Source organism: Plutella xylostella, chromosome 10 (assembly GCF_932276165.1).
Source record: "Plutella xylostella chromosome 10, ilPluXylo3.1, whole genome shotgun sequence".
In the NCBI taxonomy this organism is placed as follows: domain Eukaryota; kingdom Metazoa; phylum Arthropoda; class Insecta; order Lepidoptera; family Plutellidae; genus Plutella; species Plutella xylostella.
Window position 1 is genome coordinate 6,880,686 of NC_063990.1, and position 12,648 is coordinate 6,893,333.

General features: G+C 37.9%; 1 protein-coding gene and 1 non-coding gene across 2 annotated transcripts; both read left to right on the plus strand.

The window, feature by feature from the left end:
* Nucleotides 1–1,754: 1,754 nt before the first annotated feature.
* Trnac-gca lies at nucleotides 1,755–1,826 on the plus strand. The gene has a single exon. It is a non-coding gene; the product is annotated as a tRNA-Cys (tRNA).
* Nucleotides 1,827–8,110: 6,284 nt separating this feature from the next.
* On the plus strand, nucleotides 8,111–11,346 carry LOC105389682 (odorant receptor 13a). The gene is made up of 8 exons (XM_048623683.1): nucleotides 8,111–8,288; nucleotides 8,614–8,872; nucleotides 9,067–9,174; nucleotides 9,694–10,187; nucleotides 10,282–10,384; nucleotides 10,477–10,572; nucleotides 10,913–11,068; nucleotides 11,150–11,346. The coding sequence occupies exons 1-8, from the start codon at nucleotides 8,275–8,277 to the stop codon at nucleotides 11,201–11,203; spliced, it is 1,284 nt and encodes a 427-aa protein (XP_048479640.1). The 5' UTR covers nucleotides 8,111–8,274; the 3' UTR covers nucleotides 11,204–11,346.
* Nucleotides 11,347–12,648: the final 1,302 nt, after the last annotated feature.

Consider the following 12,648-nt stretch of genomic DNA (forward strand, 5'->3'; position numbering starts at 1 on the left):
CGTCATTGCATTCGAGCTCAACAAAACCGGGGGTAGAACAATAACTTTTTTGAACGTCTGAGTATCGAACATCACACCACTCTGGAGTATTAAAATGTTGCGCTGAGTTTAACAACTCAATATGATCCTTTGATGATTTTGAAACTGAGGGTTCCTTTAGCACTGTACTCAGGGGTAACTCGAAATTTGCACACGGGTTAGCGGGGCGTTGGTCATTATCATCATCAGAAAACAATTCACCACTCACATTTACACTGACTTCGTCCTCACTTGCTTGTCGAAAATAAGGCGCCTGATACGGTGGGTAATTAGGATAGGTATTTACAGACATGAAATGTTGAAAACATTCTTTGGCCAAGTTTCGCAATTCTTTATCGGATTTTTTACATTTTCCTCCCTTAACAACCTTTTCAGGCGCCTTACGCTTTCTACTTTTCTTAGGGGCTGTATCAGGACACGGCTCGTTCACCGCATCAGGGGGATTAGCATTACTTTCAGATTCGGAAGATGAACTTACAGAGCTACTGCTCTCCGAATCACTCATTATAGAGTACGAACGGTAATACCGTTTAAAATAATGATTGTTATTTACTCACCGACTTAAAATCACTTGCACTGAATTTATTTTATTAAATTATAGGATAATCAAGTAAAATATCTTAAGAAACTGACTTTAATTTTTTCCCAACCGATTTTTAGGTTAGGACACGTCCGCACAGTGAAAAATTAAAAACCGCCAATGATTTAAAATTCTACGGTCGCCATATTGTCAACTCACGCCACCTGGTGGAAGGAATGTGAACTAGAGGGCGGGGGATTACTCCGGAAACTGACGTAACGTATCCGCCACAGCTAGAAAAATAGACACGCTATTCTCACTTTTAGGCTTCGAATGACGGTACAGTGAGTTAATACATTGTTAAATGGTAGGGATTATGGTTAGGTTACTTTTCAGAACCATATATTATAGACATTTTCTAACATTTGTACATATTGTTCTCACGACTATAAGAGGTAATACCCGCAGGAGAAAATTAAAAAAATAAAGATGAAACAGTAGAAAATATGGTAGCAAAAACCGCCTATTCTATTTCTATTCTCTATTTCTTAAACGCAGACTATAAGGACTACAACGACAATAGCACAATAATGTTTCTAATCAGTTATTTTAAAACATTAAATTACAATATACATTATATTATTAACTACTCAGCCTGGGTCAACAGTGAGGTTTATAGCTGGTGTAACGACCGCAGAATAGTATTTGTACAAGAAATACATACACGCCACTTTAACGGTGTGGTAAAAATAGCTAGATAAGATAGCGATATTATGTATGTACTCGTATGTTAGTATAAGCAGTTGACGTAATCAGTTAAAAATTTGGAGGGATAGCCCAATACTAAATATTGTATAAATATAATCTAGATAGATTTTGGGCCAACAGTATTTTGGTATCCAACTTCAAACATTAACAAATCCTTCCAAAGTATATTTTGATATCCTATTTCGGTTGAAACAGCAACCGAAGAAACCGATCCTAAACTTAAGGGACTAAACTACCACCATCTGCTATACATATAAATATTGGGAAGTAGTAACGTTTTTAAAACGGATAAGAACTAATTATGATCTCGATCATTAGATTTGTACGTGATTAATTGATTATCGTAAAAAAATAACTGTTATCAAACTGTGATAAATATTTGCGTTGAGTCTCATTATAATTCACAATTTGAACTAATCCTCCCAGCGGGGATATAGCTCAGTGGTAGAGCATTCGACTGCAGATCGAGAGGTCCCCGGTTCAAACCCGGGTGTCCCCTGGATTAGGCTGACGGCTGCTGAAATTATCGGGATCCCCTGGTCGGTCTGTCCACCTTTTGTTTTAGATTTTTTTCGTTTTCTATCAATTATGAAGGCGTTTTCAATTATATATTTCAGCGGGGTAACGCGGCCAGCCTCTTGGGTACCCCACCCGACAGCGCCCATGCACGATGGCCATTATAACTTTATAAGTATGTGATTATAGCGAAACCTAATAGTATATTTTTTTAATCTCTCCGACGGACGGTGCAGCCAAAAGCCAAATTATGATTAGTTAGTTAATAAATTATCTTATGCAATAGATCCTACGTCTTTATTACGAATGACATTCCTTTTTATGTTGTATCTAATTCTATAACTAGTTATAGCGGTGTGTGTAAGGAATATCATACGATCAAAACGATCAGCCATTTTAAAGAAAGACACACGTTTAACTTATGACACCCTGAAAAAGGAAGGTGGTAACATAGATCAAAACAGGCAAATTATAACAAAGGTCACATAGTTTTATGAGTGTATTACATTAACTTTATGCTTCTACTTTTACTAGTGATGCGATGCGGCGATTGGGGGATGCTGGCCGTGAATGGCCTCCTAGTGCTTATCTGTTTTACTGCCGTTTTACTAACTATTAATAGTGGGATGTGGACAGCTAAACTCTGTCGGCTTACGAGGTGCGTATACATATATGAAGAAAACCCGAGGTGGTTAGATTTTGAGGAAAATGATCACAAATGTGGTCCTTGTATCTTTATTTTATGATAAACTATATATCGGCTCTGGCTTTGTACGTGTGCAAGTACAATATATTATACATAAAATTTATATTATATAAAACTTCCCCATGACTCATGAATCACTTTACGGAGGACTAATTTAATTAAAAACGCAAAATAGATCCTTTTACACTAAAGAGTATTTATAAATGGAAAACACAACATCTATCCAATATAATTCGATATTCACACAAACACTATCTTCAGATTGAAACTTTCTCCAAGTACCTAATCTAACACACAAATAAAGAAGGCATCAACCACGGAGTGATAGATAGCCATAATCGAGTGATCTCTCACACCGGCTATTAGTCACGTCGCATCGTCAGAGACGGCCATCTATTTAAAGGCAGGAATGTAGAGATTAAATATTCAAACACAGAGATTAGCAGGCGAGTGATGTCGCACGGCAATCACTTGCTACTCGAATGTGCAACGAGTGGAATGCCGCGTGATAATTAGGATTGGTGCACAGCTACCTTACTACCACCGACACATTAGCAATTTTAACAATCCATAAGCAGCGTCGCGTGGAACCTTAAACTTAGTTAAATTTACAGTTATACTTATATATTCTCCGTTCATCAGCTCTGCTATTGGGATGGTGACAATAATCTAAACAAAAACAAAAAAAGAGAAGACCTATCCTATTGATCCCACCAACTTGTTTCAACACGTAGAATCTAAGATCTTACACATGACTCAGAAGATTCCATGAGGACGAGCGGCGTAGGAGTCATACTAATCGAATATATTCACTAAAGCCCGCTCCATACTCTCTACGAGAAGTTTTGTCTTAACTTTAACTGCCGCATTGTGCCAGCTAAACTCGACACTCAATACGAATTCGCGATGTCTCGTGTAGTTTTGTCGTGAGTCTGGAGCGCGCTCCCGTGCTGAATTGCCGATCGGTAGGTATTAGGGCATGCAATACCGCAATACCGGTATCCGTAAAACCGGGATCCCGGACAAAATTCCCGCTTTTTTCAATACCGGTATTGAAAGTTAATACTAGGCTATAAATAAAGCGATTAAGATTTAGTTAAATAAATAAAAAAATTAAATAAATTCTTTATTTAGCCAAAAAAGTATTCACAAAAGACAATACACAGTGGGACCTGCACTAGGAAAAACCTGTAACGCGTGCTCCCGGTTCAATTTAACTATTACAGATTTGACAGTTTGTGATACAAAAAAAAATTATTAAACAAAGTAAAAAATAATTATTATGAGCTATTCTTAAACACAATAAAAAATAAAATAAAAATTCTTTTAAATTTAGAGTTAAGAGCAAAAACCTAATTGCTTTACAGGATTGTGGTTATAAATATATTATTAAACATAAAGTATTACAGGGAGGGGGAGGAGGAGGGATATAAATAAATAAATAAATATATATGCATATATTATATTTAACCAGTTTTATCCATCATCTATCAATCTATCAAGCGACCTATGGTCAACTTGTGATGAGTAGTAGAGCCTCTGTGTCATCATAATTTAGTGCACTAAGCCACTTTTTAACACGAATTTTGAGTTCATTCCGAGTGCAACCCTGTATGTCACAGTTAGCGAGAGCCTTGTTGAAAATAAATGGGAAAGCGAAGTACTTAAATCGTTTAGCGAAGGCGGTATAGACACGTGGGACATACAGTCGTGGAACTCTCCTGTGGCTCTGTGCAGATAACTCGTTTGAGGCTGTGTTATGGTGAGCCAGTAATACCCGGAAGATATACAGTTGGCGAACTGTTAGCAAATTCACATCTACAAATAGTCGGTGAGTAGGGTGGCGAAACTTAAGCTTCAGCATGACTTTTAAGACAGCTCTTTGTGCCCTTTCAAGATTTATGATGAGGGTTTTAGCTGCTCCGCCCCAGACTGTCACACAATATGAGAGTAATGATTGGCACAGAGACTGATAAACCAGTTAGCCTTGCGTTCCTATATACTGTGAAAGCGCACTTGTTCCCAACCGTTTAATGCAGTTTTCGGCTGCTAGAAATCTACTGTTGACCATGCGTAAACGGACACAGGATGTAAAAAAATAATTTATTCTAAAATTTAAACTCTAAAAACTTAATTCTCGTAAAAATCTACCACAAAACACAGAATATGATTGCATTTTCTTGTTTTATTTTGACGTATACGACCTTTAAACACAGTATATGCCATTTATTACAAGGAAGTCTAATACCGGTATTAATACCGGAATCCCGGTATTGAGTTGTAATACCGGAACTCAATACCGGTATTGAAAATTGTTCCGGTATTGCATGCCCTAGTAGGTATGTAGGTACACTATTAAGTACTTACTAAATATTCATCCCTCAGCGATCTATTTTTTAAATCATACATGATCAGTTATTTCAGTAATTTGTTAACTTTTGCACTTATGGTGTTTTGGTAGAGGTACCTAAGTTCGCTAATTAGTAATTAGTTTTGGTCGAGAACCTTTACTTTTAACGAGTAAAATATTAAGTATGTAATAAAAATATGAAATTAAAACCAACTGGAATGTTGGATAAGTACCTAATTCAAATTTAATATTCCCAGTTTTGCTCTTGAAAATAAAGCTAGCTATGGCTTCATAAAATGATGGACGGTAAAATTATTTGGCGAAACTCTCTCCGCTCGGAAAAGCCTGTCCATCTTGATTACAAACAAAATTAATACTGAGGAAGATGAGAAGAACATCGTTACACAACTACGCGGTCGATGCAAATTACGTACTCCTGACGGTCGAATGGCGTAGTGGTTAGTGGCCCTGACTGCTATGCCGATGGTCCCGGGTTCGATTCCCGGCTGGGGCAGATATTTGTTTAAAGACAGATATTTGTACTCGGGTCTTGGGTGTTGATATTTATATTTAATATGTATCTATCTAGAATAGAATAGAATACTCTTTATTTTGCACCATAAAAGACAACATTACAATTCACAACTTATATATATAATAGTACAAAAAAGGCGGCCTTATTGCTTAAAGCAATCTCTACCAGACATCCTTTATACGTTTATAACCTATCTACGTATTTGTGTAGATATATATCAGCTGTCCGATACCCATAACACAGGCTCTGCCTAGCTTGGGGTCGGATGTCCGTGTGTGAGATTGCCCCCACATATTATTATTATTATAAAAGGTAAGCTTCCACCTATCGGTGTACGAATCGGACCAAACGGATTTTAATGAATTTATGGAGAAACGGCGTTGGCAATGCCGAGGTAGTGGACGCACTTTGAAAAATTAAAGCCTACCCTAGCCATTCAATTCGAATGTCTCCGTACGTCTCCGAGATCTAATCTGTGGCAGTGTGTTAGCGTCCTGCCACTAATCTGTGTCAAGTATAATTGATGTGGTCACTGGCCGCTGTTGACTCATCCCTCAACTATCCGTTACACTTCCATGTTTGAAACTGTCCGTATTTACATAATAATAAGTATACTAGTGAGGTACATTCAATATAAGTTCGAGCTCGCATAAGTATGATTAATGTAATGATAATGATACTTTTAGTCAGAATCAAATAGATATCATAGATACTTTTATTCCGCGTTTTATTATGTTACAAAGCGTTTTTTTCGGACATACTTAGGTAGGTACTGCATAGTATTTAATCATAACAATATTATAGTCGATTAAATATCGTCAACATTGAGGCAGTATAGTTTTCCGACCAGGGTGAAGCAAAGGTCAGAAGCACCATAACAGGCTGGGTCGATTTTTATGCGAATGCTTGGGCCTAGTCTTAGCAGTAGGTGGTAGTGTTATAGGGATATTCGTAACATTGTAACATTATCTGCTAAACATAGCGTTTTGTTAAAAATATAATAATTAAGACTCTTCAGCCTATCGAAGTCAGAACACAGTAATTCGATCAAAAGTCTCCATACCAGCTGACACCAGTCACCTGGCTGATGAATTATTAGCATTAATTATTATATATTAAATAAAAAATCGATTAAATAATTACTACCTACAATCGAAGGACATGTAATATCATAAATAATACATCTTCACGTTATCTGTTAAATCAATAATGATAAGTTGTGCCAGTACCTACATGTTAAAATTTTAATTAGGTATAGATGAAACCATTATAATTTACACTGTGTAATTTTAATGAAGGTAAATATGGGAAGGATATTATAAGGAAAATGAAAATGGGTAATTTGTCAGCACAATACTAAAAGCCTGGGCCACTTATTTTTCATAATAGTGTATAGATTCTCCATTATTTGCATTAGTGTCATAGTGTGTATTACCGATACGACTAAATCCCGTACGTCATATCTAGACACAATTAAATAAATTAATTTTTCGCGTCAGCATGCACGTCATTCCCTATCTTCATTAATTGATATTGTGCTGGTTCATTCATGATTCGACACAATGTATTTTGTTGAAATTGCTACAATATAAAAATATTGTTTAGCGAACAAAATAATAATGCTATGGCATAGGTTTATACAAAGTAATAAAGTAATAATATTCGTTTGGCTTTAACTTTGACGGAGCGTCTCCCTACATAGCGCAAACTGGTGCCTTGTATTGTTTCCGCTGTTTGGAAAACGCTCCGCTCCTCTTCGCTGCTCTCCGCTTTGGTTTTGATGAACATGTGCACCTAACACGCTCCTCCTCGCTTTGCTCGTCGTCGCACCTATCTTTAGGTTTCGATCTCATGGGGTTTGTAATGATTATATTTGTCGTTAAATTTAGATTTTTTGATCATACAATATCGTGATTAATATATGTAGGAGAAAAATACCACAATTTGTACATTTACTACATACCTACTTAATATATTATTTATTAAGATAACATTAGGAGAAACAAGATTATACACAGGTATAGACGAATATAAATTTGAGCAAACGAAACTTAGGTGTTTAAAGATTGTGCCTAAAGAGTTTTAGACGAAACGAGCCTTATGCCACATAAGCCTTGGCAAAGTGATGGTTAGGCCACTTAGGCCAAAAAAGTTTAGACCATACTAGTTATGCGAAATGAGTTTTGGTCAATAAAGATTATGCGAGATGAGCGGAACCCGATGCGGTCTCCCTCACACGCCGACGTTGGCGCATAGACGCCGTAGGTAGGCCGTAGGACGTTGATCGAAACGTTTACGCCAAAGTCGGACGCCGCATATAGCATAAAATAGGAGACCCAGGCCTTATTACATCCATGCTAATAACATTGGATGGATTTGACAGCTGCCAAAGGGTTTTTGCTATATTTGACAAAGTATAGCTGGCTGGCTGGCTCATCGAGTTTTACCGACGAGCGAGTAAAACCGGCGGTTTGATGACCCGTCGATCTTGCTACGGCGCGGCGTAGCAATATGCCGTAGCTGCTTTTCATGCTACGGCGCGGCGTAGCAAATTTTACGGAATAGCAGTTGTAATCAACCATAGAGTACATTATTTGTAATCAAGAGGCTAATGGAAGAAGTTACATCAATGTTAAATTGTATTTAATTTGAAGTAACTTAACGTAGCGGACAGCCATGGTACCATAAGTCATAAATAAATCATCAAAAGATACGATCAATTTTATCATCATGAAAAATTGGCATATTAAGGAATTATGTAATGAAGCCCCGGTTTCAACTTATTACCATTACAAGATTGGCCGAGCAAAGCAAAGAACTGTTTATTGCTACGATTGAAAATGGAAATCAAAAGGTACTTATACTTTTAGCACTTTGAAAATACCTAATTTTAATCTCTGTTTCCCTCCATCCAAAGGTTGTCTGGCAGAGATCGCTTTTAGTGATAAGACCGCCTTTTGTACCCTAATTAAGTTACATTTTGTTAATTTTATTATTCTGTTTTGGTGTACAAATAAAGTGTATTCTATCTATCTATCTAAATAAGTCTTACTAGTCAACTAGATGCTCTCTTATGGAACTTAGGAAATGTAACTATGGAGTTACAACAAAGGAAAGTTTTTGCTTTCCGTTCCGTGTCAAGCAATGATCAAGGTGTCGGTCACCAATGTCATTTCCAGCGCTTGCTCGGGCGGTGCGCTGCGGCTCGGCTACATCCGCATCGTGCGGCGCTTCCTGTGGTTCCCGGGCTCGTGGCCGGGCCGCGCGCTGGGCGAGCGCGTGCCGCCGCTCATCCGCTACCACCAGTACCAGATACAAGTGCAGACCCTGCTCATACTCGTTGGACAGATTCTGTACCTGGCAGAGTACCATGAAACTATGTCTTTTCTAACGATCGGTCATGTTTACATTACGACTTTTCTTGCTTTTCTAACTAGCGTAAGTAATTCTTTATAAACGGCAGCACTTTAAATGGTTCAGGAGTTTAATAACAACATATTTCTGAAAAGTTTTTTAGAAGGACCCCCGGAGTCACCTCCTTTCAGCTTACAATACCACCCTGTACATTGCACGAGAAAAGTATTGTGCTGGTTTTTAGGCGGTCTAATTAACTCTTACTGTTTACAATACAGGTTCGAGTCTTGGTGCCATTGCTACCAGGGTATAAGAAAGTAGTTAAAACATTCCTGATGGAGTTTCACTTATTTTATCACCAACATAAGGGCACATACGAGAAACAGGTAAGTACATACCTACAGCTTAGCTCCCAAAGGAAACAACATATTACACCCACTTCGCCTGAAGTCTTACGATTAGTGTACCCATGTGATACGAGCTGATTATAAGTCCTATTATAAGGATACAAAGCGGTGGTAGCTCAGTCGGGTAAGCGCCCGCTTCTCACTCCAGAGATGCGGGTTCGAATCCCGGCGCTGACATGTACCAATGAGTTCTTTTAACTTAAGTACAATGTATACCATCGCTCTAACGGTGAAGGAAAACATCGTGAGGAAACCTGCATATCTAGATATAGCACATCTAGATATGTGAACCCACCAACCCGCAGTGGACCAGCGTAGTGGGAAATGGTCCAAGCTTAGGAAGGCAGACCTTGGGGATATGCACAAAGGTTCCACACGAGAGAGCCAGGTGCAGGTACTTATACTCCCGCAGAGAATGGAATAGAAGGATACATAGATATAATGATGTGTACCTGTACCTACCTATTTGTGACGGAATTTGTATGTGTCTATTCCCAGATAGCGATGTATTGGGATAAATACTCGTACGTGCTGACATTGTTTCAAATGGCGATGGTGGTGCTCGGCATGACGCTGTTCAACCTGCTGCCGGTGTACAAGAGCTACCGCGCCGGCGCCTTCACCGCCTGGGACCTCACCAACAAGACGCTCGAATACTCAATCTACTACACACTACCCGGCTTCAACTGCCTGGACCATTTCTACATAGCAACAACTTTAAATCTATACTTGTCTTACATAACTTCTTGTAGCATCTGCACTCTGGATTTGCTCCTAATATTAATCGTATTTCAAATCATTGGACATATTCAAATTCTGAAATACAACATAGAAAATATTCCCACACCATCCCGTTCCGTTAGTATTTTTGTCACAGAGATTTCGCCGTCCTCTAACTCTAACGTAACTGTGCAGTTATATAATAAAGAGGAGAATTATGTAATAAAGCAAAAGTTGATTGGTTTTATCAGCCATCACAGATTCATTATCAGGCAAGTACACTTACATTTATATACCTATCATAAGAAATTGATTTTTAATTTCCGAGAAAATTTGAAAAACCCATAACCATCTTTTTTATTCCAGTTTCGCGGATCGCGTATCGTCGCTTTTCGGAGCCATGCTCGCTTTCAACTATCTGTTCCAATTAGTCAGTGGATGCGTGCTACTCTTGGAATGTTCCAGCATGGTACGCACCCACCACGTATTTACTTGACGCTATTAAACTTATCTACGTGTTTATACTAATTCAGTAAAGCCGGGACAATCCGTTTTTTTCAGGATCCAGATGCGTTGGCGCGCTTCGGACCCCTCACTTGCATAGTGTTTGGAGAACTAATACAGATATCTATTATTTTTGAATATATAGGATACATAGTAAGCGTAACTATACCTAGTAACTTGTATTTGACGTGATAGTTATTTTAATTATTTAATATCTCCGTCTCTGTACCTAAGCCCATCCATCCAAAGATTTTTCCAAAAATATAGATAAAAGCGATAAGACTGTTTTTGTAACCTAGTTAATTAAGTTGTACTTAATCTAAAATGTATTCTTTGTGAACCAAAAGTGACCGAAAAGTAGAAGGTAAAAATATTTGAAGAGGAAGCTATCCTGAATTAACATATAGCCTAATTTTTGTCTCTGATCTACTACGGAAAAAACATTTAAGCTTGTGGGAACGGTAGTCTATTATACTTTTTTATATAATTAAAGAGCGAGAAACTGATCGACGCAGTGTACTGCATGCCGTGGGAGAGCATGGACGTCAGCAACCAGAAGACGGTCAAGTTCTTCCTGAGCCGCATCCAGACGCCCATCCAGCTCACCGCCATGGGCATCGTGCCCGTCGGCGTGCAGACCATGCTGGGGGTCAGTCAACATACATAATTATATCCACTCATTTAAATCGCTGCTTATACATCATAATTAAAAATTATTTTTTTGTTGCAGATATTAAAAACGACACTATCATATTTTGCTTTGCTAAAATCAATCAGCGAATAGTGGCCTAGATTCCACATATTCTACTACATTTTATTATAAAGCACACTGCAAAAGTAACAGAAAATATAGGAACAATGCATTCACAGAGGCATGGTATCGCATAAGGCCCACTGGAACCAGGATCTTCTAGTTTTATTTTTATTCTATTGCTAACAGCTTTATTTATTTTAACATTTTTATTTATTTAACATAAATTTTACGTACTTACATCTAACGAAATTTATCAAATATATAAACTACATAACTAAGTGTATTAAATTATAATATCCCCAAAACGGTTTAAATTAGTGTTTATGATATCCGCAAAAGGTAGTAGGTACGTGGCTCGTTATTCGACGTAATCATTGTCCATAATCTGCTTTTTATATAATTACATTCATTACCCAATTAACATATCGATCAGCCAAGTGCTCGTCCTTCATCACACATTCAGAGTTCCGTATCTACCAAATAAATTAAGAATTTTGATTCTGTGCAATGCCAAAGCAACTGACGCTAATCTGACTGGCTGATCCTTACACCGCGGTATCTATCTATCCTCTATCCTCTATCCCTAGTCAGCTATACGAAAATAAGTGAGGGAATATTAAGTAATAGACATAAGAAGTATATCATTTAGGGCGGATTCGGCCAACGTCGAGTAACTATTTACTCACGAGTAAACTACCAGTTACTCGCGAGTAAGCAGATTTTGCATTCTACCAAACCTGAAAACAAGATAACTAGCTTATCCCAAGAATAAAATGTTATACCTACCGCCAAAATTGACCGTGTAACGAGCTTATCCGAGAGTAATTTTGTAATGGCGGCAGCACATCAGCTGATTAGAAAACCGTCATAATGACATATAAACACATCTGTCAAAACATAAACAAAAGTACGTTAAAAGGCAAAGTCTCAGAATAACAACAGCGAATAAAATTTTAAAACATAAACAATTTCATACTTTTATAATCCATTCAAACTAAGTTGGCATGTCATTTCTATTGCATGCTTTGAAACGCAGCTATTTTTATTTTAGTTGCATTACAGTTTCGTTCCTCGTTCATTCAATTTAATCATGGTATAACTTGGTAGAATGCAAATGTACTTAGACCTGGTTTCTCATGATTCTGTTAGTTACAGTCTCAATAACGGATTTGCTGACGACGCGTTTAAGGATTATTACCCTTGTTAACTGGATGAGTCCCACGACGAAAATCTAACAGACCATTCATAAATCCAGCATTATGTGTATCATTCACTCATTTCCCTCACACTTCACTCAATATTCTGTCATATTCATTGAAATTTGTTGTCTATGTCTCTGTGATTTCAAACAACCTCAAACAACCAAACTTTTTGGTTTTGAGGTTATGGAGATGCTGAAGGTGGTAGAGCATCCCCATGCAAAGGGAGGATCCTCCGACCAGGCCGGGTGGTGTGGCCTGGCGGGCAGCTGCCCA

Coding starts and splice junctions, on each gene's coding strand:
- LOC105389682 (XM_048623683.1), top strand. Junction 10,188..10,281: donor CATCACAGATTCATTATCAG/GCAAGTACACTT, acceptor TTTTTATTCCAG/TTTCGCGGATCGCGTATCGT. Junction 10,385..10,476: donor TCTTGGAATGTTCCAGCATG/GTACGCACCCAC, acceptor CGTTTTTTTCAG/GATCCAGATGCGTTGGCGCG.